The sequence below is a fragment of the Chanos chanos genome, chromosome 1, assembly GCF_902362185.1.
Source record: "Chanos chanos chromosome 1, fChaCha1.1, whole genome shotgun sequence".
Taxonomy (NCBI): domain Eukaryota; kingdom Metazoa; phylum Chordata; class Actinopteri; order Gonorynchiformes; family Chanidae; genus Chanos; species Chanos chanos.
In genome coordinates, this window is record NC_044495.1 from 28,740,050 (window position 1) to 28,767,157 (window position 27,108).

General features: G+C 39.5%; 1 protein-coding gene across 1 annotated transcript in view; it reads left to right on the forward strand.

Annotated features, from left to right (window-relative positions):
* Window positions 1-27,108, forward strand: part of col7a1l (collagen type VII alpha 1-like) — a 52,439-nt gene that overhangs the window by 14,412 nt on the left and 10,919 nt on the right. Inside the window, exons 14-74 of the mRNA XM_030779638.1 lie at window positions 171-284; window positions 470-619; window positions 1,579-1,716; window positions 3,613-3,759; window positions 4,356-4,475; window positions 5,624-5,770; window positions 6,024-6,323; window positions 6,696-6,835; window positions 7,118-7,241; window positions 7,378-7,521; window positions 7,943-8,130; window positions 8,389-8,469; window positions 8,598-8,615; window positions 8,711-8,737; window positions 8,903-8,971; window positions 9,691-9,771; window positions 9,876-9,902; window positions 10,181-10,225; window positions 10,332-10,400; window positions 10,627-10,722; window positions 11,052-11,078; window positions 11,266-11,319; window positions 11,598-11,669; window positions 11,870-11,929; window positions 12,060-12,095; window positions 12,208-12,252; window positions 12,453-12,488; window positions 13,342-13,386; window positions 14,378-14,413; window positions 14,532-14,567; window positions 14,684-14,716; window positions 15,327-15,398; window positions 15,651-15,710; window positions 15,845-15,880; window positions 16,068-16,148; window positions 16,406-16,441; window positions 16,532-16,576; window positions 16,884-16,955; window positions 17,102-17,137; window positions 17,496-17,525; window positions 17,770-17,811; window positions 18,059-18,112; window positions 18,218-18,256; window positions 19,045-19,077; window positions 19,507-19,572; window positions 19,786-19,830; window positions 19,918-19,953; window positions 20,043-20,069; window positions 20,143-20,208; window positions 20,352-20,414; window positions 20,586-20,603; window positions 20,686-20,721; window positions 20,808-20,846; window positions 20,932-20,967; window positions 21,081-21,215; window positions 21,780-21,881; window positions 22,004-22,120; window positions 22,331-22,435; window positions 23,063-23,107; window positions 23,661-23,735; window positions 24,258-24,311. Of these exons, the coding sequence (XP_030635498.1) occupies window positions 171-284; window positions 470-619; window positions 1,579-1,716; window positions 3,613-3,759; window positions 4,356-4,475; window positions 5,624-5,770; window positions 6,024-6,323; window positions 6,696-6,835; window positions 7,118-7,241; window positions 7,378-7,521; window positions 7,943-8,130; window positions 8,389-8,469; window positions 8,598-8,615; window positions 8,711-8,737; window positions 8,903-8,971; window positions 9,691-9,771; window positions 9,876-9,902; window positions 10,181-10,225; window positions 10,332-10,400; window positions 10,627-10,722; window positions 11,052-11,078; window positions 11,266-11,319; window positions 11,598-11,669; window positions 11,870-11,929; window positions 12,060-12,095; window positions 12,208-12,252; window positions 12,453-12,488; window positions 13,342-13,386; window positions 14,378-14,413; window positions 14,532-14,567; window positions 14,684-14,716; window positions 15,327-15,398; window positions 15,651-15,710; window positions 15,845-15,880; window positions 16,068-16,148; window positions 16,406-16,441; window positions 16,532-16,576; window positions 16,884-16,955; window positions 17,102-17,137; window positions 17,496-17,525; window positions 17,770-17,811; window positions 18,059-18,112; window positions 18,218-18,256; window positions 19,045-19,077; window positions 19,507-19,572; window positions 19,786-19,830; window positions 19,918-19,953; window positions 20,043-20,069; window positions 20,143-20,208; window positions 20,352-20,414; window positions 20,586-20,603; window positions 20,686-20,721; window positions 20,808-20,846; window positions 20,932-20,967; window positions 21,081-21,215; window positions 21,780-21,881; window positions 22,004-22,120; window positions 22,331-22,435; window positions 23,063-23,107; window positions 23,661-23,735; window positions 24,258-24,311 (4,406 nt within the window). The remainder of the gene's footprint in view (window positions 1-170; window positions 285-469; window positions 620-1,578; window positions 1,717-3,612; window positions 3,760-4,355; window positions 4,476-5,623; window positions 5,771-6,023; window positions 6,324-6,695; window positions 6,836-7,117; window positions 7,242-7,377; window positions 7,522-7,942; window positions 8,131-8,388; window positions 8,470-8,597; window positions 8,616-8,710; window positions 8,738-8,902; window positions 8,972-9,690; window positions 9,772-9,875; window positions 9,903-10,180; window positions 10,226-10,331; window positions 10,401-10,626; window positions 10,723-11,051; window positions 11,079-11,265; window positions 11,320-11,597; window positions 11,670-11,869; window positions 11,930-12,059; window positions 12,096-12,207; window positions 12,253-12,452; window positions 12,489-13,341; window positions 13,387-14,377; window positions 14,414-14,531; window positions 14,568-14,683; window positions 14,717-15,326; window positions 15,399-15,650; window positions 15,711-15,844; window positions 15,881-16,067; window positions 16,149-16,405; window positions 16,442-16,531; window positions 16,577-16,883; window positions 16,956-17,101; window positions 17,138-17,495; window positions 17,526-17,769; window positions 17,812-18,058; window positions 18,113-18,217; window positions 18,257-19,044; window positions 19,078-19,506; window positions 19,573-19,785; window positions 19,831-19,917; window positions 19,954-20,042; window positions 20,070-20,142; window positions 20,209-20,351; window positions 20,415-20,585; window positions 20,604-20,685; window positions 20,722-20,807; window positions 20,847-20,931; window positions 20,968-21,080; window positions 21,216-21,779; window positions 21,882-22,003; window positions 22,121-22,330; window positions 22,436-23,062; window positions 23,108-23,660; window positions 23,736-24,257; window positions 24,312-27,108) is intronic.

A 27,108-nucleotide genomic window follows, 5' to 3' on the forward strand; every position in this document is an offset into this window, starting at 1 on the left:
CTTGCACACACATGCACACACACACGCACATGCACGGGCATGTTCACTGTGTGTGTGCATGTTCACTGCTGAATGTTAATGTAAAGTTCATGTGGATTAACACTGAAGAAGTTTTGTATATCTCACACTCACCATCTTGTTCATTAAATCTCATTTTACTCCTTCCTCAGCACCTCTGGGCTATGTCTCTAACTTCAAGGTGACCTCTTATACCAGCACCTCCATCGACGTTGAGTGGAGTGCCATTGTAGGAGCGACAGAATATAAGCTCATCTGGAACTCAGGTTAGCACACATTCACCTCAGTGAAGACATCAACAAACATGAAAAACATTCACACTGTTATAAGTTATATGAGTTCAGTACCACCAGAACTCTCTCGGTGGCATCATCTTTGTGTGTGTGTGTGTGTGTGTGTGTGTGTGTGTGTGTGTCTGTGTGGGTCTGTATGTATGTGTTCATTGTCTCAGAGGATGGGACAATTCAGAGCCGTTATCTGGATCGTAGTGTCCTCTTTCATCGCATCGACGGCCTGCGTCCAGGCACCCTTTACTCTGTCAGTATTCACGCCCTCTACGGCAACACAGAGGGACCAGAAATCTCCCTCTCCCAGCAGACAGGTACTACTGGGGTTACAACTGACTTACTAACTAGCTGAGAGAGATTATGATATTATGATTATTATGACAAACGCTTCTTTACATAAATGACACACAGTGGGTTGTGTTTCTCTTTCTGTGATCTTGATTTTTCTAAAGATGACTCTTTTTAACAAGCCCATCAGAAGAAAACACTGATCAAGTAATTGTGGGTTTCATGTAAATGTAAGGAAGGGATACACCCCCTATTCCCATGGAAATGGCTGCTTGATTGACGGTTCCTGTGTTTTGAGCCTCCAGCTTTCAGCCGTAGCCTAGTGGCTGTCAGAGTTAGTATGTGTTTTAGTCAAGGAGGGAGAGAGAAAGATAGCGTGTGTGTGACCGGTCAGCTTAGATTTTGCGTGATTGTTGAAGCTCTTGCAGCATATCTGGACATACTGTCCACAGCAATACAAACACAACGCGTTATTCATATGACCTCACATTGAATCTTTCTTTATACAAGCAGTCATCAGCTCTCCTCATTATACACTGTATCACTACGTCAGACACTCTCATATTCAGTTTATTCTCAAACTGTTTTGTTCTATGCTCTGTTTTTATTCTAATATCTATTTGATGAAACATTACATTGAGATAATGTAGATACACCATAAGATGTATTGTCGTGTATGTTACACTATGATTTGATTCGGGGGTATTCTATTGTCTGGTACTCTTAATGTCTTTATTTACTGTTTACTGTTTAGTTGTTGTGTCATCGTGCATTTTTAACAGGAGGCGATTTGTAGGGGGATGAGGGGGATGCCATGCCCCTCGTTACCAAAATGGCCAAAATGCATCCCCCTTGTTAACCTGCTATCCCCTATTCTATAGAGTAGCGTCAGTGACCATTGGGCCATCCCCCCTGTTACAAAATAACAAATTGCCTACTGATTTTTAGTGAATGTTTTTAGTCATTGTTTGTTTTCTCTTGTTAGCCTCTTTGACAGACTCTGACCTGATTCAGACAGTGAGGGATGTGAAAGTGGTGGATATTGGTGTTAACTCATTTAAACTAGCCTGGAGAAAAACACCAGGAGTGTCTGGATACAGAGTCACCTGGACTCCTTTCCATGGTGTGTCATGACAGTAATACCATTCACACAACAGTATCACCAGTCTTACATTTATTACTGTATAGGACATTATATTATACGCATAATATTACATATGTTTGTGTGTGTGTGTGCGTGTGTGCGTGTACATGTATGTATGCACACACACACACACACACACACATATATGTGTGTGTGTGTGTATGTATATATGTATATATAGATTGTCATTACTGCTATTACTGTATTCTTATTCTGTACACATGGTAGCATCACAAAAACACTGCTTTACAAGACAAGAGCTGCATTAACACCTTTATTCTTTACAGAAATATTTTATTAAATTCTATTACAGTAATTTTACCTGTACTTCATACATCTTTCTCTCTGGTTTTCTTTTGTTTTTCACAGTATTTTAATATGAAACCTGTCAGTCTTTGAGTTCTCCCTATGCTCCTTACACTACATTACTACCACAATCCTAGTCACAATTCCCTAAAGATTTCAATACACGGTGCCTTCAGAAAGTATTTAGACCTGTTTTCCACACTTTTTTGTCTTATCAACTTAGTTCAAAATGGATTAATAATAATGATGGATAATAATAATGGATTTGATTTTTGCCATCAATCATCTCACATACAAATAATGATGGAAACATGTTATTAGGAATATTTGCAGATTTGTGTGTGCTCTGGAAAAGGGTTTCTTTAAGGTCCTCTTTGTATTTGGCTCCATTCATCCATACCAGTCTCCTACCTAGTACCTACCACTGAGAACCATCACCACGGCCCAGGTGCTGCTGTCACCATGTTTCACCGTAGAGATGGTGTTGTCCAGGTGATGGGTTGTATCAGGTTATCACCAGACATGACATTTGCCACTTAGGCCAAAGAGTTGAATTCTTTTTTTTTTTTCTCATCAGACCATAGAATCTCTTTCCTCGTGCTCTCAGAGTCCTGTAAGTGCCATCTGGTAAACCTTAGGTGGGCTGTCATGTGTCTTTTACTCTGAAGTGACTTACAACTGGCCACTCTACTGAAGCTGATTTATGGAGTCCTGCAGAAATGGTTGTCCTCCTAGCAGGTTCTCCCATCTCTTCACAGGAACTCTTAAGCTTTGGTAGAATGGCCATTCAGTTCCTGGTCACTTCCCTGACCAAGGCCCTTCTTGCCAGAATACCAAATTGGTAACTGTGGAAACTCATACAAACAGATGTATGCCTTTCTCAATAATGGCCAATCAAGTGAATTTGACACAGATGGATTGCAATCAATCTCTATAGACATCTCAAGGATAGGCTTAGGATCCGGAGAAAAAAAGAAAAGAAAAAAAGAAAAATAATCAAAAGAAGATTTTAGGCGTTTATTTCTGATAAATTTAGTGAAAAAAATAAAACTATTTTTTCACTTTGTCATTATGGGGTATTGTATGCTGCCTGCTCAATGGCAGAAAAAATGCCACATGAACACTCTGCTGAATGGATACAACTGAATACTTTCTGAAGGCACTGTGTATTAAAACCATTAATGAAACTGTGAGTGGTATTGTGGTAGTAATGTAGTGCAAAGAATTCAGAGATTCATATTTCATATTAAAATGCTTTGGGAAGTACAAGAAAATCAGAGAGAAAGATGTGTGAGGCACAATGTGCTGTGGGCATACAAACGTTTTTAAGTCAGATAAGAGTACTGCAGTAGATTTTAATTAAACATGGATACAATTTAATCATAACATTTCCGTATAGAATAAAGGAGTTGATGCAGGTCTTGGTTGGTACATAATCACTGTCATGGGATGTCCAGTGGGTTTTTTTGAACACTGAATATTACAGCTTGCACTAGTGGCTTTAACAAATTTCCTCCGGGACGTTTTCAACGGCAAACATAACTATAATGTGCTCTTGTCTTGTCGTAGGTGGAGAGGAGAGGAGTGGAATGGTGTCAGCTTCCTCCACTGTGTACACCATCTCTGGCCTGCAGGAGAGCACTGCCTACAAGATCAAGCTCTCATCTGTGGTTGGGCAAAGAGAGGGCAGTCCGGTTATGGTCACAGCACGCACCTGTGCGTCTTACACACATACACACACACACACACAGACACACACACACGCACGTACACCCAACCGTAGAGTCACATATACACGCAATCATTTCTGCTGTACAAACACATTGTACATAATTCAACAGTGCATAATGATCATGTTTGCTCTCTATTAAACAGATATAAACTCTCATTAAGCCTGGGAACAGGGGTATTCATAAAATCCCATTATGGCATCTGATTAAAATCTTCTAATAAAGTATTGATAAAGTATTATTCAGGAAGTAATACCCTGATTCTAAGAGCATGTTCATACATACAGTAGGTATGAATTCAATAACTGCTAGAGATACCTTTTCTCTAACAGACATGAGTTCTTTTACAGTTAGTCTACAAATATTCATCAATGTATAAAAAAATGAATATATACAATGAAAGCTAAATGCACAAACTAGATAAAATAAGGTCAGACAACAATTACAATATCTAAATATTCTGAAAGTGCACATTTGGCCGCAGCATTGCTCAGCATGGCTATTTTATGAATTGTATGTATCTGAAGTATGTATTTAAATATATAAGGTGGTGAGTCAGTGTTGGTTGGTTGTTTTTTTTAGTGGACCTGCCTAAAGTGAATGGCTTCACTGCACTAAACACTACAGACAACAGCACAGTGCTGAACTGGACCCGTGTGGCCGGCGTCTCAGGCTACCAGCTCTCATGGAGACACATTTCGCGTAAGTGGATAGGGTAGCACTCACTCAGGCTTACTCACTACAGTGTTAACATAGATCATCCTGTCCATAGAGTTCACTGTTTTTTCAAACTAACAGAATATTCTTATTTCAGATTAATCAGAACTAATAATGACACCGTTTAGTAGTTTAGGCAGCTCAATTTTAACAGTAAATGATATGCAAAGTGTGGTGGACTATTTTGTATTAGCACTCTGAATACAGAGATAAATGGAATTGGAGATATCAAGAGGTATATGAAGAAACGTCTGATTCATATCCTACTTTGTGGTGGTGTCAAAAAGGTTATGCATTAATGAAAGTGGCCTTTGTTTGAACATGAAAGTTTAGAGCTATCCTAAGAATAAGTCCCTTCCCCCCTTTATCCCCCTCCTTGTCTCTCTTCCCTTCTTCGCTCCCTCTCACTCTATCTGTTCCGATCATTTCATTACCTGTTCTTAGCTCCGCCATAATGAATGCCACTCTGAAAAGGTCTCAAACACTGTGAATGCAGAGATTCAGTGAGTCAGTCACTCATCTCTGTCATAGTAACGCTGGATCACCCTGACTCCTCGAGTGGCAAAATAAACCATCAAAATAAACCAGTGGCAATAGTTAACCTTTTTCTTATCCTTTTCCATTAATAGTGCTGAACTAGCGCTATTTACAGCATTATGAATGATTACTATCATTATCATAATCTTCATCTCTGCTCCTCTCCTCTTCTGCATAGTGGGAATTATAAAAAAGTAAAAAAAAAACTAAAATAACGAGTCTCACTTAATGATTTTTCTGCTGAGATAAAGCAAGACTGTACCAGTCGCTATCCCAGGTATTCATTGATTTTGTCATTGTTGAATGTCACCCTATAATGACTCTTAGAGTATCACAGTGTCGTACTCTTATTCTTACGACTAGTGTGCTCTTATTGCTGAGTTGACCTGTTTCTCTCGTCTCACACATTTCATTGTGCCATTGACCCTGTGTTAACCTACATATGACAAATAAACTCTTAAACTAAACTCTTAAACTAAACTAAACTAAACACACTATTTGGACTCATGAAAAATCCTTAGGAAAAATAACAAAAGAGGCAGCATCAGTCTTTTCCTCCATGCCACCATCCTCTTTAATGCTGTTTCACTCTACAGAGCTGGAGAGCAAAACGGAGCTGCTTGGTCCAACTTTCACCTCGTACAAAATCACTGACCTGCAGTATGGTCGGACGTACCTATTTTACATCCGTCCGCTCTATGGAGAGGTGGAGGGCCCCGTCACCACCATTACCCAGAGGATAGGTGAGAACAGGACACTGGACACTGTAGATGTGCTGCTGAACAATGGGAACTAAAAAAATCATCATTGATTGTTCAAGATCTTAAGCTGAGATTTAATGATGTGATCACAGTCATAGGGACAGTGTGATTTATATCTTTTCTTTGTCTTGTACTTATGTATAACATGTTAAGACTGAAAGATAATATATAATATTGTTTACATCATGCTTGGTGTGATGTGAATGTGTAAAAATAAAATACATTTTTCCTGCAGTTAATAAAGGGCCTCGGCTTGTGCCTGTTCGGACTATGTCTGCCACGCCGGCTCCATCCCCGCCTAATACCATTACCACCTCAAAGCGTTCCCATGGTGACATCAACGGTTATGTGACTGCCAGATACACCCGTACCGCTATTCCCAAGGCACCCAGCAAGGTCACCACACCCAAGAAACATGACACTAAGCCTGAGCTGGCCATCACCCAGAGTCCAGTGGCTCCTGCTTTTACCAAAATCACGACCACAGCAGGCAACTCAGCTACAGTCTCTGTGCAAACGCAGAAACCTGGACCAGGTAACTCTCTATGGCTGTGCTAAAATAGACAGGAATACTTTCAGGACACATTGTAAGAGACTAGCGTATTCATATGAACCTGAGAAATATGAACTTTATATTCAGGGAGTCAAGCACTGATGGTATATAGAGACCTTCTTGTTCTTGTTCTTGTTCTTGTTCTTGATCTCCCTCTAGTTCTAGTTCTAGTTCCAGTTCTTGTTCTCATTCTCGTTTTGTTCTTGTTCTCGTTCTTCTTCTTCTCATTATTATTATCATTATTATTAATAATATGTTGCTACTTACAACTCATAGAATTCCTTGGTTGCTTCTAAAGAAAACTGGCATATTGATAGAGAGTTCACTGTTTTTGATTTTCTGTTTTTGCCTCAGTTTGTGGCAGGATGAAGGCAGACATTGTGTTCCTGGTCGATGAATCCTCGAGTATCGGCTCCAATAACTTTGGGAAAGTGAAAGATTTCCTGTTCCGGGTTGTGACTTATTTCCCCTCCATCGGCCCTCAGGGCACACAGGTTGGACATGCTAAAACACATTCATGTGTTTGCATTAAATCTCTCATTTGAATTGATGTGGTCCGTTAAATGATTTATCCCTTTATCAAAACCTCTAGCCCGACACAATGTTCATCATCATAAAAAAAGGATCTCTAATAAACATTAATTCCCATTTATTTTTTATTCATTCCATTTATAGACTGTTACAAATATATTTCATATGTCTAGGGAAAATGTAGCTGACTTCTTTAAGAAGAGTTCGTATGGAGTTTTATGTGAATTTATGTTTGCTGTATCCAGTTTGCAGTGGTACACTACAGTGATCATCCCAGAATAGAGTTCCACCTGAAGGACCACAAAGACCGCAACTCTGTCCTTAGGGCACTCAGGATGGTCCAGTACAGTGGGGGAAACACCAGAACAGGTACACACACAAGACACACTCTATGATTTCATGACATCATGGCTCTTTATACTTTTTGTTTTTCCCCTGTTTTTCTATCTGCATGTATGTGTGTGTGTGTGTGTGTGTGTGTGTGTGTGTGTGTGTGTGTGTTAAGGTCGTGGGATCAGCTACGTTCTGAAGGAGCTCTTCCAGGAGTCTCTAGGTATGAGGCAGGAGGTACCTCATGTACTGGTGGTCATTACGGATGGGAGAGCCCAGGATGATGTGGAGCCCCCATCCAGGATAGCGCACGCCCTCGGTCAGTCCCCTCACTTTCTCTCTCCGAGCCATCTTAGCTGAGGGACAGTGGTTTTCATTTGTAACCGACACAAATATCTCAACAAATTTCAGTCTCAATGTGTTTGACTTGCAACATTTTTCAGAATGTACCAATAATTACTTATTGTTAGCTTTTCCTCCTTATTGTCAATTTGGCCATTACCAGTTTTGTTGTACTTCAGATGTATTCTACATTTATTCTATGCGTATCTAGGATGAAGAACAGGTTGTAATTTGTTAAACATATTTTACAAAACCAAAGCTTAAGACACACTGTACTGTTCTGTAATGTTCCAAGTTTAGATATACAGAAGAGTGTGTGTGTGTGTGTGTGTGTGTGTGTGTGTGTGTGTGTGTGTGTGTGTGTGTGTGTGTGTGTGTGTGCTGACTGTGTTTTGCAGGCGTGAGTGTTCTGGCTGTTGGCGTGGCTAATGCAGACATGGAAGAATTACAAAAGATTGCTTCGCCCACTACTTACAAGAACATCTTTTACATCAGCACCTTTGAAGATTTCCCCTCCATAGAGAGAGAGTTCATCAGCAGCATCTGTAGTGAGGCGTTACTCTCTGAATTTAAAGTACATGATGAGGTATGAGAAAAACGGAAAGTCAAAATCTACAAGTTGACAACAATTATACATTAAGCTCGCGAAAGATAAAGAGGTGTATTTGGTGCCCGATCAAGACTGCATTGACCTATAATATTATTGTAGATCCTCAGATGAAATGTTTTCAGTCTGTATTGAACACATTTCAGTCTTTTAAGATAAAGGGTGAGGATCGGTTGCTGTATGTATGTGTGCATGCACATGTCAATGTGGTATTTCATACTTCATTCCTGTCTTTAGTCTGCCCAGCTGGATACACCCACAAGTGACCCAGAACCTCTTGGGAAACCTGAAGGGCCCTGTCCATCTCAGTGCATGAAGGTGTGAGCTTTGACCATCCTCATCATCTCATTATCTGTCACTTTTCACACTCAACCACATCTCACTTCACCTTTTCTCATGTGTATTTTCCTGTGTGTGTGTGTGTGTGTGTGTGTGTGTGTTTTCAGGGTCAAAAGGGGGAGAAGGTAAACACACTATACATTTTTTTTTCATATGTTGTGATAGTGATGTCATTTAATGATGTCATTTAATGTACTGAAATCTGTGTCAAATATTTTAGGGAGACGCATTTGGACTCGGTGGTCTGGTATGTTCATTCATTGTACTGCTCATGACATTCCTTATTGGATCATTTTGTGGGCAAACAATAGCACCTTTTTTAGACAGTCACTGGTTCATTCTTTCTCTCACTCACTAGGATGATGGTACTGATGGTATGTCACTTGTTTCTATTTTTGGGATTTTCTTACAGAGGCTGAAACAAGGCTCTTCAAACTTTGATATGTTCAATTTCAAGGCTAAAGGGGAGAAAGGAGAGAGAGTAAGAGCATTTCAAGTTCACTTCAGCACCTACAGAACTTTGATTCTGTTTCGTCTACATAGAAGCATGTTTTAAAGGCACTGTAATTAGTGTGATTGGTATAATCTGAAGTTTGTGCATAGCTGTAATGATGGGATTATTGTTGGAGTGTGTTTTGTTATTGGATCAGATTAAAGGATGGAGGATTGTTATTGTTAGCTTTATGGCTTTGTACATGGTTCTGTTTGTTTTTACACTCTTTTTTTTTTCTCAAAGCCTTCTGTCATATGGAATCTCAAAAAAGGCACATGAAAGCAACTGTCTTATGAAAGTCTCTATATTTGAGATATATGACAGATAACACATTTCTCTTATTTAGACCAAGGATTGTTGGTATTGTTTTATTTTACAACATACTGTTCTCTGTGCTAGGTAAAAATGAATCACATTCACTTCAAAGGATTGTTAGAGACACCCAAAAATAAACAGCTAACTGCAGTTGTGTATAAAGTTATTTGTTATATGTAATTTTCTGTTTTCTTGAATTGCTATATGTTACCCATTTAGAAATGTTAAAAGATGGTGTCTGGTTCAATGCATTTACGCTTTTTTTTTAATGATGTTGTCATAGTTAATACAAATTCTTCAGTGCAAGCCATTATAGTTCTGTAAATTGAAGGAAATGTAATATTTTTAGTCATTATGGCTTCTTCCTGGCTGAGAATGTACTTTTTGACCAGGGGCTTCCCGGAACAGATGGTGTCCCGGGGTTACCCGGGCGACCTGGGAGAACTGGACCCCCTGGCTCTGCTGGTCTAAGGGTAAAAGATTAATTTATCAAACTTACAAAGTCACCTGTTTATTGATGGAGGTGAGGAGGAGGAGGGAATGGTGCTTGATAAATTATTGTTTTCATTTGGTTTAGGGGCTATCTGGAATCCCTGGAGATATGGTGAGTGAATTCAATAGGAGCAACTTTTACTGTTCTTATGACTGTACTTACTATGATATTTAAAGTGCAGAGTACGATGCTCATTCTGTCTGACCACTGTACAATCCCTGAGAGTTATGTTAATATGCTATTTTCATTGAAAAACTCTTCAAAGCTGTCGAGGGGTGGACTTCTTCAGTAATTCTTGTGCTGTGTCGTTCTTGCACTTCAAATGAATGTATGGCGAGGGTTTTTTTTTTCCTGGATGTGATGGATGCATTTTTCTTCCTCCATCTTAGGGTCCTCCTGGTGTCCCTGGACCGAAAGGCCAGAGAGGAGAGAGAGTAAGTTTTGAAAACATGAAAGGGTCCATCTGTTTGGAAAGAATGTTGTTGTGGTGTTTATTTCCAGTGTGTGAGTTCTCACTTAGGAGTTCTGCACATTTCACAGGGAGAACCTGGCTACGTCATAGGGAATATGGATGTGGTCCCAGGGCGGAAGGGAGAACCTGGATCCTCTGTAAGTACTTTATTTGTTATGTACATAAATACTCAATCTTGCGTTGACACCCAGGAATCTCTCCACAGAAGATTCCATTACATCCAATCATGAAAGCCCTTACACACTATTTATCTCTCAGTGTAAGCCTATATGTACTGTAAGTTGATTGATAATCAGAGAAGGTCGGATTTCACCACAGACATTGAGTTGCAGGAGTCTGCAATTTTTATCTCTGTGTCCAAAGGGTCCCCAAGGAATTCCTGGAGTGCCAGGTGTCTCAGGACCACCTGGACTCCCTGGTCAACCAGGTCCCCCAGGCCCACCTGGAATCTCCATTAAAGTAAGGCTCTAATACCCAATAACTAAACTAATAAATCAACTCAAAGTTTTTCAGAAAGAGATGTGAGAGAAAAAGTTTTATGCAGTAGTTCAGATATTTGTCTTACGTATTTTAAATAGTTACCTCTGCCCCAAAAATGCTTCCTGTCTGATTCTGGTCCTTTATTTTTTCTTTTTTAAAAAAAAATTAAATAGAATAAATGGGCTCAAAAAGCCTCTAAGACAAAACTTGAATTCTAGTTCTATGGGGAGCCTTTGTCGTAATACACTTACGTACACAGACCATTGTTATTTGTGGTCCAGAGAGCTCACATGTAATCTTTTCTACAGGGTGACTCAGGTGAGCCAGGTCTCAAGGTGAGTAGTTCTTTACATATATTGTTACCCTCTCAAAGGGAGTGATTTCAAAAGAGTTGTCATTTTCTTTAAAAAAAAAAAAAAAAGAGGGAGGGGGTTCTATTTTTCTTTGTTGGAAAATGAGGTGAAACCATAGTGGTTATGCAATGTGCAGGCAGTATGGTTGACATTACTGTGATATTTGCAGGGACCACGTGGGAAGCCAGGACCCAAAGGAGAGAAAGGAGATGATGGGAAGGACGTAAGTGCTTCCATCATCACAGACCGAGGTCTGATATGTATCTGGAGTATTTTTCATGACTGTGCCCTGTCCCAGCATGGGTCCTTCACCTCCTGTGCTATTATGCTTAAGCTGTTCAAATTCAAATCGGTCTGAGATTGCTGAAGAACTGTCGTACAAACATCACATGAACTTCACAATGAACATCAGGAAAAGTGAAATGGCATCTGTTATCAAATGGAGTTTTGATGTGGTCATGTTTTGATGGTCTGATTTTAAATGTGTCTGCTTGGTTGAAGGGCCAGGCAGGGTTGCCTGGACCAATAGGACTGGATGGGATCCCTGGTGTCCCAGGTCAGAAGGGAGAAAAGGTATGTTCAGCGTCATTTATAGTGCAGGTGCAGTGCAGGAAAACAAATAAATACTCTCCGTTATTGGTTTTACAGATGGATATGATTAGTTTCAGTCTTTCTTCAGACGCATAGCTTGGTTCTTTTTATAATGTTTATTCCTATATCGCTTGATTATGAGTATTCTTAAATGATGTCTGACATATTTGAACTTGAATTAGGGAGAGCAGGGCATAGGAATTCAAGGCATTGAGGGACCACGTGGACCACCCGGAGAAAAGGTACATGCTGTTCATATTCGTCAGTTATTCTGTGTATAAAATGTGTATATTATGTTATTATTCTCCTATACAACTGGTTTTGCAACACTAAAAAAGAAAAACTTTACTGACAGTATATCTGCTTTTACAGGGAAATACTGGACTCACAGGTCCAGTTGGTCTAAAGGTTAGCCAACATTTTTTTAGAAAAAATATCTGTAATGCTTCACATTGATGCTTATACTTTTGTCAGATAAGTCAACATTTTATGCCTTGTTTTATCCCTTGTTTTTTCACAGGGTGAAACTGGAAGTCAAGGGATCCAAGGAATCGTTGGACCACGTGTATGACAAAACTGTTTTTTTTTTCTTTTAAAAATCATAGCCTTACCTGTGATGTGTTTGTGGTATTTATCACATGACTCTATCATCCGTGGTAATTTTGATGAGGGTATGCGGTGACATGTGAAGACACACAGAATGGGAAGAAAAGTTCATATTATTACATTCAGTGGCACCTCACATGGTAATGTGTTCATATTTAGGGAAAAAGAGGATTGAAAGGAGACCAGGGGGAGAAGGTAAGATCATTCTTGCATCTACTTTCAGTCAAATACAATTTTAAGTCATGAAAAGATCTTCAGCATTGCTTATTTACCACAGGGTTGTAGCTCTTCATAATGAAGAATTTTATTACCATTTTACAGTACATGTATGTAAAACAGGGTATGTATGTAATTAGTGACAGATGTATATTTTAGTGAGCCGGGTTTGTACACCATATTCAGAGGCCCTGTCGATCTTCTGGTGAATCTTATTAATTGCTCTGAATATGGTCTTAGAATCATAGTCGGTCCACTCTGCAGACACACTACATGCAATAAAAAAGTGTTGAATCTGCTACTTATTTGATGTGAATGAACATTACTATAACAATAAAGGTTTTGTGGAAAACTATGGGTGCACTTTTATTTACCTGAAAAATGTTAGTGGCATAACTTCTTGAATCAGTTAGTTCCTGCAATGCACAGCATATCCGTTTGAAGTTAGAGAGTGAACAACCAAGGCAAGAAGTTAGCGGGCATTTGCAGTACGTGAGTAGAATAAACCACTCATGGCGAAGAGCCTTTAGAGTTTTTCTTGAGAGGTTGTCTGTCAGGAAGCAATGTGAGAACACTGTCTCCTACAGTGTGTTTTCACCGTCTTATTGATCGAGCCATCACTGCCAAAAGATGCTCCCTGTTGGCTTGACTTTGTGGTGTGTGTGTGTGTGTGTGTGTGTGTGTGTGTGCACGCGCTTGTGCGTGTGTTTGTGTTTGTGTGTGTGTGTGTGTGTGTGTGTGTGTGTGCCTGTTCGTCTGGGTGTCTGTGGTGCAAATCACTTTACGGTTTCCTTCTTCAAACAAGCCTTGTGAATTTGCATTTCTGTTACAGGGTGATCGAGGAGAAGTTGGGCCTTTGGGACCTCAGGGACCAGCGGTAAGTAAATACCTTTCAAAACTGCTACAGCAAACTCTTGTTATCCACTCATAAATCCAGATTTAGTTCATGGTAAAAGATTTAACATACCATGTACAAACCAAATTAGAACTGCCTGTGAAACGGCCCAAAACGAATGTGTAATAGATGCCTTTAACAGTCAGAAGTCATACTACTGATTTTGAGCAAATGAGCCCTGATGTTTCCATAAACTAAGCACACAGCGTATAGGGTTGTATGTCTTTGGTGTTACGTCTCATCAAATCTACGCACGGCCCACCCGCAGAGTCAGGGGTTAAAATTAAACTTGCACCTCACACCCTCAAACTTTCTCCAGTATCTCTCTGCTGTAATTTTAGTAATGCTTCATACCATTAAAAGAGAGAATGAGTTAGTGCACCCATGGGAAATTAAGTGGGGTGATTAGTGAAGAGAAACCCACCTCCACAGTGCTCTCAGACCAGTCATGGATCTCAACCCTGGGGCCAAGAACCTGGCCGTCTGGACATTATTGATACACACTATGAGTCTCTCATTAACCAAAAGAGTTTTTTAAACATATCTGGACAGTGTTTTAACTTGAATTTTGTAATGACCTGATCAATGCTTGTGTGTGTGTGTGTGAGTGTGCAATGATCATTTGCTCATTTAGAGTTTTACTCTAAATAATTGACTTTGTGCGATAGCTATGCAGATGTGCAACCTTGCTGGACTTTTGATTGCTTTGCAATTATATATGTATGAGATATATGCCTCAATGAACTTCAAAATCAAACGTAAGAAAGTGTCTCAAATGATTACAATAATCATTACCCCTGAACTTCCCTCAAAAGTGTTCAAAATCCACAGGGAAACTTTTGAACCCACCTGATAAGTTATTCTGTGGTTAGTAAGGAGTTTGAAGTATTTGATATAGTTTGAAATGCTAATGTGGTAGTGTAGTAGTGTGTGACGTTCAGTAATGAGGGGGTTTTTTTTCATTCTTTTCTAGGGCTTGCCTGGAGCCAATGGACAGAAAGGGGATGAGGTGAATGTCAATGCAATTACTGCCATCAGTGCATTAAAACCTTTCTATGTGTGTGAATATGTGTGGTTCTTCATATTTCTCTGTGTGAAATTTCTCCTTGATTTTTTTTTTTTCGCAGGGACAACGTGGACCTCCTGGAGACCCAGCAAAAGGGGTAGGGACTTTTTAAAACCATCCAGGAGCCTGATATCAATACTGACACAGCATTTTTACAGTTTGACAGGGTTTTTTTGCGGTTTGACAGTTTACAACCGTCTTCTTTCAATACAGATTATTGGTCCCACAGGGAAAAAGGGTGTCCGGGTAAGACACTATTTCACATTCTAGCATCTTCTTTCTTGTGCATTAGTCTGATTGTTTACATAGTTTCACCTCTGTGAGCTCCCTCCCAGTAATTCAACTAATGACAGAGCAAGCTCACTGTATAAATGTGTCTACCTCCACAAGAGGATTGGTTTGTTTTGGTCCATAAATTTTGTAACTATGTCTCTCAGGTAGAGACTAGATTAGGTTCTCAAGACTAGATCAGTAGCATTCATGCAGACAACGCTTTGGAGAAAATCTGAAGGTATCCCAACACACAGCTGATGTCTATAGATGGTGCTATTCATTTTAAAATTTACGAGTAGACCCAGTAAAGAGGAGACAAGAGAAATAAAATACCAAAGACAAAGGAAAAACCAGCAAAGTGTATTCAGTATGTTTTTTAAGTATTCTTATATATGTGTTACTCAACTAGAGGATTGGCTCTCTCTTGGAATCACGCGTGATGGTCCTGCAATAGAGCAAATATGTGGATGTGTTTGAAGACCAGGAGACCTCAATTGCGAACCTCATCTGTCTGATGATGATGACATAAACTGGACCGGTATTGGTCGTACTGTGAAGCCTGTTCATTGTTCTTTATTATCAGGGAGAGGTTGGGCCGGTGGGACCGCCTGGACCGCGGGGAGAGAAGGGGGTTCAGGGAGACAAAGGAGAAAAGGTAATAAACTCAGACAGACTGTTCTGATTGTCCTTTTACTCAGCAGAGTGACTCATACTGATACTAAAACTCAAAGACCACGACAAAACCAACAACCAGAATGAATTTCTACTGAACTGAGCAATTTTGTTTGCCAGTGAGTGAATGAATATTGTTTGCATATAGATCAGATGAATATCTAGTGAATATTGATTGATTTGATGTGTATTTCATTGATTGTTTTTGTTTGGTTTTTTTGTCGGGTGGTCCCAGGGTAGCCCCGGTTTTGGGATACCTGGGCAGCAAGGCCCCAAGGGAGAGAGTGGGGAAAGGGTGAGTGTCAGAGGTTTTTAAGAACCTATGAGTTAGCACAGCAGTAAGAGGCTGTTTCAAAGCAGCTTTTACACTGAAGCAACGAATTGACTGCTGCCATTGATTCTTTTCTGTAACATTGTGTTTGTGCCCAGGGCAACGTTGGATTATCTGGGAAACCAGGCCCAAAAGTAAGTTCAGTCAGTCAAATGTTACCCCCTTGCCCTTTGTCATAGGTTTAGAATAGATATCAGAGTAATGGGTGAATCTTTATACATGTCAGTCTTTAACTGGCCACTTTGCGCACGCTGAAGACGTACTGTAAAATGAGAGTTTGTATTTAGGGACTGATCTGAGCCATAATGTCATAATATCTAGGGCAGTGATGGTGCCAAAGGGGAAAAGGGTGATTTTGGTTTCCCAGGAAATCCAGGAGCACCAGGACTAAGAGGTAAAGATGTAAGTAAGTCCACAATCACTGCTATAGTAGCATGTGTGTGTGTATGCATGTGCGTGCTTGTCTGTGTGTGTGTGTGTGTGTGTGTGTGTGTGTGTGTGTGTGTGTGTGTGTGTGGGTGGGGGGGGCACTCTTTGTTGGTGGGTCTGTATGTATGTATATGTGTGTCAGTGAGACAGAGACATACAGAGTGTAAGTCAGAGTAGACTGAAGTACAGAAAATATTTTTACCATTTTCTTGTATCCATCTCAATTATAGGGTTTATTGGGAGCCAAAGGAGATCCAGGAGCTAAGGTTAGTCACAATAACACAATTATCCATGTGAACACATACAAGTAAGCGAAGTGTTGGATGATGTTTTATGGGATGTGTTTTCCTCTGCAGGGTGAGCCTGGCCCAGCTGGAGACCCTGGAGAGAGAGGAGTCAGGGTAAGGAGTCTTCTCCTTCACACCCTCTCCACCCGTCTCTCTCCTTCACTCAGACTCCTCTTATCCCTCTCTGACTCTCTTATGTTGTCTCTTTTCATCACTGCTTCTACCTCTCTTTCTCTTCTCCACTCTAACACGTTTTGCGTCTCTCTTTTTCTCCTGCTCTCTTTAAAACCTCTCGTATAACACTCTTTCCATGCCATTATACCCCACTCGTCTCTCTGACAAGAGCTGTTGTGTTGATTGGTTGGACACGACAAATCCGTGTTCTAAATTACTTTTAATTTCCAAAATATCCTGTTATCAGGGCCCATTGGGTCTCCCAGGGAGACCAGGAGACTCGGGGGAGAAAGGTGATCCAGGAATGATTGGGTTACCGGTAAGAACCAGCCCTGATATTGCACCTATGACGTTATAAGACCACTGTGTTACTTTGAACCATCGTATTGGAAAACACAGAATGTTATATTCAGTGCACAGCTCAGTGTTTCATATGGTGATGGAAAAATTTCATCTGTGTTTCAGGGACCTGAGGGACTTAAAGGGGAGAAAGGAGAACCGGTTTGTATTCATGATTAATGTCATTTATGATTATTGATTTTCAACAGCTCTGCATACCCTGTTGATCTCTTCTGCCTTACGCTTCACTAATTCAATATTTGATGTCATGGAATTCCAGAGAATTTCAAAGTATGCTGTACTGAAGACAAACTGTATTTTTAGTTTCATTAATTTGTTGTTCTTTGCAGTGAATCTGAGAATATAAGAACTATTTTTAAAGTCTTTTCAGCACGGTCAGATTATAGACGCTGATGCTGATGATGACGATGTTGGCTGTAGTTACTATTTTACTTGTCCTTGCTAGATTTTTTTTTTTAAAATTGTTTGACTTGTTTTCTCCACTGTTACCAATCTACAGGGTAAGCCAGGGCCCCCTGGACCCCCTCAAGTGAGTTTAATAGCTCTTACAAGAGATTTTTCATCAAGCAATTTATCATAAATGAATATTAATAATGTCAGAGAGTTACTTCCTCTCCAGAGATCCGTCTGATAGTGATTAATGTACCATAGGAGTCATTATTAATTGTTGTCAGCCTCTCAATAGCACACCCTCAACATTGGCCAAGTCTCTCGCGGTGTGCACAGACCACTTTAATGTGTTTGTTTACTGCAACGTTTTATGTTTATTTCAGGTGGCTGTGTCAGACAACAATATCCTCACAAGAGTCATTAAGGTAAGACATGTGTTTGTACTCTGATCTTTCATAACTTGCAGTTAAAAATCTGTAGCAGTAGGGAAGACAGTTGAGGATGTTTCAGTTATTGTCATCTGTATGTTCACAATTTTTTAAGTAGTAAAGGGTGTAGTTTTTCTTTTTCACTTTTTATTTATTTATTCTTGTTTGTTTAGATTGTCTACTAATGGACTCCCTCCCTCTCTCTCCCTCTCTTTCTTTCTCTCCATCTCCCTCTTTGTTCCAGGGTGAGCCTGGTGACCCGGGCCCTCAGGGAGAAAAAGGCCTACCAGGACCAAGAGTGAGTGGCTTAAGTGGTACAATTTACAGTTCAGCAAACACAGGTCAAATGCTTTTTTACTCCTTTTTTTCTTTCCTATTGTTTTTTTTTTCTCATGCTTTGCAGGGCCCTGAAGGAAAGCCTGGACCTCCAGGAAATTCCGTGGTGAGTTGAATATTACAATCAATTTGTCTACATCAGATTTAAATTCTGTGTTTCATTATTGTTCCTCTGACCTTATACCTTCATTACATCCATGGACCTTTTATTTGGACATCTTGTTTATCTGAGTGCACAGCAATTTATTCACCAATACACAGTGATCGGAAATGATTCTAAACCAGTTTTGTAAACCTCGTAGGCCATTGTGGTTGTTTAGTACTGTGTCCAATGGATATCTTACCCAACAAACCACTACTTTGTCTGGTCTGGTCTTGCATGATTGCTCCACAGGGTGGGTCTGGCACAGGCCGAGATGGTCTGGATGGTTTACCGGGTGTTCCAGGAGCCAAGGTGATGTTCTTCTCTGACACATCTAGAGAGCAGAAAAAAACACTCCCACAGTGTTATACTGCATGACATATGAGCCATACAAACTTAGGGCACCCTTCATAGTTCAGTCCTTTATTCTTTTGGAGTGTTTTCTGCTACTGATATGTGACATACTGTTTATGATTAGTACAATGTATAGCAATGTATTTAGAATTCTTACTGCACTGAAACTGTGTATTAATGAGGACTTTATTATAAAATGTGCCCTATGTCTTGTGAGATCAGTGTTTACCAGGCAGTCAAATGTTGGTCAGAAAGAAGATTTTTCAAGCATTCATAATTAAAAGAATTCTTTTTCTTTCTTTCTCTCTTGCTTTCTGTCTTTCTTTCTTGGCTGATAGATTGATAGATCGATTGGTAGATTGATTGATTTGACTATGTATGTCTATATGTATGTACAGGGTGAACAGGGAAAGAAAGGCGAGCCAGGACCCGTAAGTAACCATACTATTTTTTATGTATAATTATCATTTCTGCAATCACAAAAGAATCAAAGCGTGATTCATGAATGACACGTTCCTGCAAACTTTTCAGAAGGAGAAATTCTGATGATGCTCATTAAGGTCCTTGGTATATATGTCTAGTGCTGTATTTTTTATTTATTTATTTTATTTTTTATGGAATGACTCAGATAGCCCACACAATATCTTCTGATTACTCATACAACTCATATCTTTTAAGAGCTGTTCTGAGTGTGTGTGCTTTCGCTGGGTATACTTGTGCTCCATCATTAACGTAGGCCGCTGTGCTGTCCTCCGACTTACACTATAGTAATCTACGAACAAATTATTGAGAAATTACGCTGACTTTTTTATTCTATTGTGTGTGTATGTGTGTGTGTGTGTGTGTGTGTACGTGAACAGAAAGGAGAAAAGGGAGATACAGGTCGAATGGGCATTGCTGGCATGCCTGGTTTGCCCGGTACTCCTGTAAGCATAACTTGATCCTCTACTAAGTAACACATGACTTCTCCAATGTGTAGCATAGCGCATACTTGTTCTACTGTATCTAATCTAATTCACTGCACAGCTCTGGTTCAGGTACTCTGTGAAAGACTGTGATATATATTTTAGCTGTCAAATAGTAATAGAACCATGTGTGTTAATTTCTTCTTGTTGTCATCCCTCCATTTTGGTGTTTAGGGCAGACCTGGCATTGATGGGAAACGAGGGATGGCTGGAAAAGATGTAAGAACTTCAGGCCATTATGAATACATTTAGCGTTTTTAACAGTATTTCTTAACCTAACCTGCGTTCTGTATGTATTCATTTTAGGGGACACAAGGGCTCAAAGGAGATGATGGCAAAAAGGTGAGACCAGTAACAGAGTCGGCAAGGTCTGATTTTCTCACATTTATTTTATCATGCTGGTAACTTCCATCCCCTTGTCATTTTCTCAGGGCGAAAAGGGGGAACCTGGTGCTGATGTAAGTTATTTCTACTATTCTATTTGATTTTCTTCTTCCTTTTGTTATTTACTCAATATTTTGTCTTGCTCAGGGAAGCAAAGGTGAACCAGGTCCTCCAGGGTTGCCAGGTCCTCCAGTCCTGGTGAACACACAGGAGGTAAAGCACTTCTTTTGTCTGAAAATGTAAACAGAGTGAAAACATATTTCAGACATTTTCTTTTTTATTAGTTTAAACTATTCCAGATGTTGGATGAGACAAACATGCTTTTGTTTCTTTCATTTGGCTTGTTTTGTTTCCAGGGAGCTTCGATAGATGATATAAGAAAAGCTTTTCCCAAGCCAATGGGACCTCCTGGGCCAGCGGTGAGCAAAACCTGAACATTTTTGCAGAGCATGTTCCTTTTCAGATTTATTACATAAAACATGAGGGAATAAATTAGCTGTTCAAATCTCTGTGGTATTTCATCACACATTTATAACGCATGCTGGACTCTCTGCTCCTCTGTGTGTGTGTGTGTGTGTGTGTGTGTGTAGGGCCCTCCTGGAATGAAGGTAAGATGTCTGTATAATGCTTCATGAGGTGAGAAACTGACATTTAGATCATCGCTGTTCACTGTTGCCCTGTGTGTTGCAGGGAGAGAAAGGTGAAAGGGGTAACAAAGGAGAAAAGGTAGGTATAGGTGTCTGTGCACTTAGCTGTATGGATAAGATCTGTCGATTTCATGAGGACTGGATACATTGTGTGTTATTTCTCAGGGAGATCCTGGCATACCTGGGAGAACTGTTGAGATGAAGGTATGATGTTCAAACTTACTTATTGTCATTCTTTGTGTTTCAAAAACTGATGTAATCTGTAATTAAACATGTGATTTTGTTTTAGGATATTGAGATTATGTTTGAGTCATACGGCATTCGGGTAAGTCATCTCTGACCATCTCTAAATTCGACTCAACCTGCTCAGATATGACCATAGGCACTGGTAATGACAACAACTACAGTAAGAGCCAAAAAAACACCTTTATTTCTCAGTTGCCCCTGCTGAAGGCCTTCATGGACAGGCTCCTGCAGGATGGGATGGAGGAACTTCTGGAAGTGATCAGTTCTAACAAACGAGTTAAAGGAGAGAGGAAGGAGCCCAGCTCTAACATCATTACTGAGTACACTGTAAGCGTTCAGACTTTAATTCTATAAATGGGACATGTTTAAGACTTGCATCAAACTGTTTCAGTTTTCACCCTAAGCCAGTGCCATGTCATTGGTGCCACAGTACTGCACAATGTAGACCTCTCCTTGCTCAAAAGCACATGATTCATATTCCCAGGTAGTGATAGGGCCCTTGCTTACCTGAACCAGGTGTGTTTGACCAGAAATATCCCTAAAATGAACTGAGCTATTCACAGGAACAGGACTGGTAGCAGGTTTGGGAGCAGGATTTCCCTAAACAATACAGTTACAATACAGCCTGCTTTTACATCAGTTTGTGAAAACTCTGAAGATTTTACTAGTTCTGTGTTAATTACTCTAAACGAGGATTTCAGATATGTGACAGACTGTTATTAAAATGTTTGGTTTCATAAGCTTTCTCCAGTCACATTTGTGGTTTTTGGTACTAAATCAGGGGCGCAACATCTGGAGGTCGGTGAAATGTAGTGTTGTTTTGTAAGTAAGATTTAAAAGGAGCCCCTCCCACGCAATGAAATAATTATTGTAAACTGTCATTGTACAAAGAGCGCTGTGAAATTTGATATCTCTGCTGAGCGGGTGACAGACGTGCGCTCTGTGGAGGAGGAAGAAAGAGACACAGAAGGTCAACTTCCAGAGCCCTACACTGTAAGTGCCCATAGAAAACCCACTCAGTTCACTCAGACTATTTACTGTTTATTTCCAGAATATCTCATAAAACAGAGCTAAAGAGAACTGGCGGTAACAGAGAATGTGTGTAATATGCGCAGAAATCTTTGAATGAAGCTGAAGAAGGCCCTCCAGTCCACAGCTCCATCACTGTCAGCGGAGGCTCTGAGCTGGACAGGACAGGTGGCACTGCTGGAGGAGAGAAGAGTGGAGAGAGGGTGGGGGCAGACTTTAGTGAAACACAGTCAACAAACTTTACTCAGACAAACACTTCCACAGAGAAAGTGAGTCTGTCACTCCAGTAGTTTCAGAAAGACAATAAATGCATAAGAGAGTGTATTTACATTTGTGTTTGTGTGTGTGTGTGTGTGTGTGTGTGTGTGTGTGTGTGTATGTGTGTGTGTGTGTGTGTGTGTCTAATTCTAAAGATGGGTCCAGGTGGAGCAGAGGTAGGTACGGGTGCCATCCTCAGTCTGGAAGATTCCGCAAAGCAGCCGTCTGGAGAGAAGAAGAAAGGACGAGAGAGAGGAAGGGTACAGGAAATCTTAACCCCACGTTTTGACAGTCAGCTACCAGCTTCTCTACGCATTTAACTCGACATTTCTAAAGCCTATGCTGATGTTTTCCTACTGCAAATGAGTCAAATGTTTAACCATTCAAATACAACGCTAACTTTCATTTTGTACAGATATCCTGGTTAAAACTACCACACATTTTTGATCATCAATGACCGTGCCGTTCTTGATTATCAGCGACTATGCCAGAAAAAGAAAATACATTTTGTTCTCTATCAGTATCATGATTAGTCTGGTGACCTCTCCTGAGGAAATCAGCATGATTAAATCATTTAACCACTTAAAGGCCAACTAGAAAAGGACTAAGTCTAACAAAACAGATTTAAGGTAGTAAATAGATCTAACAAGATTTACATGAACTAAAACTGGTTTACTGCATACGCTAGGACAATTCTTTGATAGTGATTAACATAATAAAAACATAATTTTTTATATTGCATTGCATTTATATTGCACATGTTGGGAGGGATTATAGAAGTAATCGATGTAAAATAAATCATTGACTATTTGTCATTGTGAGTAGATTATTCATTCTAGTTAGTCCCCAAATCTGTGCTGACTTCTGATTGTCAAATTCCTGACCAGGGCAAAGGGAATAAAGGCCGACAGAAACGCCAAAGGAAACTATTGGTAAATCCTTCATTTAAAAGTGACAATTACATCTCATTAATGTTTTTCCACCATCGTGAGATAAACTGCGCTGTTTGACTGTCCATTATCTAAATGTCCTTTTAATCTAACTACAGTCTCTCCACTGCCTACATCTAAACTTGCTCCGTTTTACAGCTGCAGATGTAAACTAATCGTATTAATTTGATCAAACCCGCCATAAAGACTCATTAAAAAACTAAAAATTAAACGTAAAATTTTACTTATCCACCCCTTAATTATGTTATTTTTAACCAAACGTATTATTAATAATGCCTTAAGTCTGTAATAAAAGAAAGACAGCATGGCCATTTTTCAAGTGCTAGTTTAATTCTGTCTCCTCCAACATCTATTATCCACTTCTCATGCAAGATTCTGCTTATTTGCTGCTATCAAGTGTTACCTCCTTTTTTCTATTCTTTCTGTTTTCATGTCAAGTTTGTTGTCAAAATCATATTTTCTCAGTAGTGACCATTTGTCTCAAAGTTTGTCGTGGGAAATGGCCATTTTTTTTCTCTATATTTACAAATTACAGGATGACAATAAGGAGGATGAGGAAGATGGGGAAGAGGAGATGTACAATGGTGAAGATTATAGCTATGAATATGAGGTAAGTTCTGACAGCCAAATTAATATATCACCACCAACTCTACAATGAAATGGAGAGATTTAAAAAAAAAACAAAAAAAAAAAAAACTCAGTGTTGATGTTCATGGAGACATGTACATCCTGTCAAATGGAACTTTTTTTAAATGGATGCCAGCTGTATGACAATTACCTGAGTTTTTCCGTAAAATCAGTTAAGTGTGATCTATCATGACCAAACTTCACCACTCATAGCCTCCTGACAAAGCGCTCAGGCACACCATCCTGCCTGGCAGTGGGCAATTACACTAATCATGCCACACTCCACTAATCATTAGCATTACACCCACTCTCTGGCACAAAGAAATTAATTAATCATCAAGAAATTGCTAATGAATTATGAATAATTATTCCCCTTGTCGACCACACTGATTATACACTCAAGCTGTCAAGTGTTGTGGCTCAATAGCTGTTTACTCCTGATTTGTATTTTTGTATTTTTTATAAGTTCTCTTAAAATGTTTTCTTTCTTTTTTTTTCCCCACAGGATGAGGTGTTCACTGAAAAACCTTTTTTCTCGACAGAGGCTGTGAAGGATGAAGTGAGTGTTTCTGTCCGCCTTACAAATGGAATAATGCAGAACGATACTCCAAATGAATGTTTATGGGTTATAGAAGGTGGTCTGAAATCCTCTCCATTTTAAACTGTGCTCTGTATTGACTCTTTAATATTATCTAGGTTCAGAAGACAACTGTTAGCCCTTCCCATACACAGAGCCAAGTAGGTCATGACTTCTTAATCTGTTTCAATTTATTCAATTTATCCTTTATAATCTTATTTAGCCATGCCAGGACCATATACCTGAAAAATATCCTCTCATTCATCAGTTTCAGTACACAACAGTGGATCCTTCTCATACACAAGAAAACAAGGTAAAAAAAAAAAACAACCACCATTAATTTGTTAACTTCAGTTTTTTTGTGTAATGTAATATTTGTATTATTTTTTATTGTTATTAGAGACATTATTAGTTTCTCAAATTCATACAGGGAGAATCAGTAACAGTTTACCTTCCAACAACGTCTCTGGTAAAAGATTTCACGTCGGTAAGAGTCAAATACGTTTTGCCTTTGTGTTCGGGATCTGCTGTTTTGTTTTTTGTTTTTTTTTTAAATGACGGCTTAACTTCATGTGTTCATTTCAAGCAGGACGTACCACCCACTACCAGTCCTATCACTTCACAGGAGGGTCTACACAAGGTAAAGACAGATTTCTTCAATAAAATCCCTCAGTGACTTATATGTTTGCCTAGTTTATTTTCATTGCGTATTGCAATATACTTACCATTGTCTAACTCTTAATCTTTTTCTTCACACCATTTTACGCTTGAAAATTTAATTGGTTTGATTTATGATTTGCATTGGGTCAAAGTGGATATATTAGAAAGGTTGGAGGTTAGTTGAGGTTCATAGAGCTTAGTAGATGTTACAGCACTGGGTTTGAATTAGCACTACAGATTTAGCATTGTATTTAATCCAATGTAAAGTCTCAGAGCCTGTGTTGCAAACCTGTTTCAGGCTTTCTCCATAGGAACAGAGCCACTATCCTCATCTGCAGGATACACAGAAAAGGTACAGTGTCTCACTGTTTTTCCAATATGCGATTGATGATTGCGGGTACAACCTTCCTCTTGACTCATAAGAATTCATACGTCTGAAAAGCAGGTTGACTTCACTTTGTCCCCTCCGCCCAGTGCATCTGAAACAGCTGAACAGGTATGAAAAGTTTACTAATTGCCAACCTGTCTGTCCGCTCCCCACCCTGGTCTTGTTCTGTCTCAGTGGATGCCTATCCTGTTCTCACCCTGTGCTGAATGTAGTTATGTCCTGTGTCCTGCATGAGGTGGGCTGTGGAAGCATGGCCTTATGAGTGCTTTGACAATTATCATGAAACTAACAGGATCTTTGTAGACTCCTTGTCAACAAACATCCTTATGATGACTGACCTTGTAATGATCAGTTTGGGAAAACCTTTTTTCCCCCAAAGTGATGTAGCTAATGCTCATTTCCCTTTTCACTTGACAGTTTTAGTATGTAATGCTTTACTTTCAAAACATACATTAGTGTTTTTCATTATTCATTCACTAACCTCACAAAATTTCACCAGTGCAAACCTTACAAGTGATTGTAATGAGATACTAATATGTTTGCAGCTATCAACCACAAAGTCAATGCTGAAATGTCAGAAAAGCAAACAAAGAAACAAAAAAAAACCCATAAAATATTCATAAATCAGTTATACTGTAATGGGACCCTGCCACGAGAGGGACTGATGTCCCAGCATGCAGTGTGCATGAGCCTTGAACCGTTGTTTTCGCTGAGTGTGGACTTATGCAGATGGGCATGCAGGATCCAATACTAGTTTCTCAAACTCCTCATTATTGACCTCAGTACTTTCACAGACTGGCACATTGATGGGATAGCATTCTTTAATATACCTTCTGTTTGAACTCTCAATGCAGGAATTCTCTAGAACTTGATAAGAGAGTCCACTGAAGCTCATAAGCACCCTCCCCTCACCCCCACATCTCTATGAAAAGATTTGCCGAAACTGTGCAGAGTTAGTGCTCTTTGACAAATTGAGAAGCCCCAGATGATGATGATGATGATGATGATGTCAATGATGTCACCGCTGCACCTGCTACACTGCAGTTTCCCTGACTGATGAAAAGTTGACTTTGTCTCCCTTGTTGACTAGGAGACAAATACCTGATCAAAAATTAAAATTGAGGACTCTTGTAAGGAAATCATACAAATGTTATAAATGTTATAATTCCATCACAAATGGCATATCATTATTTATTTATTCCAAGAGTTTTGTCACTCTCACACTATTGAACAACATGATAACCCTTAAACTTGTGTAGTTCACATTATGGCCTGATAGTTGAAATGTTTGACTGTTGCATATATTTTTTTCATGCTAGCCTTATTTATTGAAAATACTGACAAAAGGATTGTGTTTTGTATTTTGTCTACTGAATTTAAGTGTTTTCAACCAGATCGGTCCTATTTTTGCGTTATTTAAAATGTACGAAAAGATCGCTATGTGTTTTCACTGGTGAAATTTGATGTCATTCTCTTTTCTTTTGTATTTAACCCCCTTTGTGCATGTCTGTGAGTAAATAAGTTCCTCCTAAACCTGCCTCTGTGTCTTTTTTTCCTTTTCCTTATGCCAGTTTTCACTACATTGACTGTAATGAGAAGAGACTCAGTCATATAGCATACATGTGAACTGTCCTACATTGAAAAGACTTAACCTAGACTTGAACCTAGAAAAGGTATTGAAATGGAAATAACTGAATTGAACAATCCACTCTGAAAGAGAACCTTACCTCT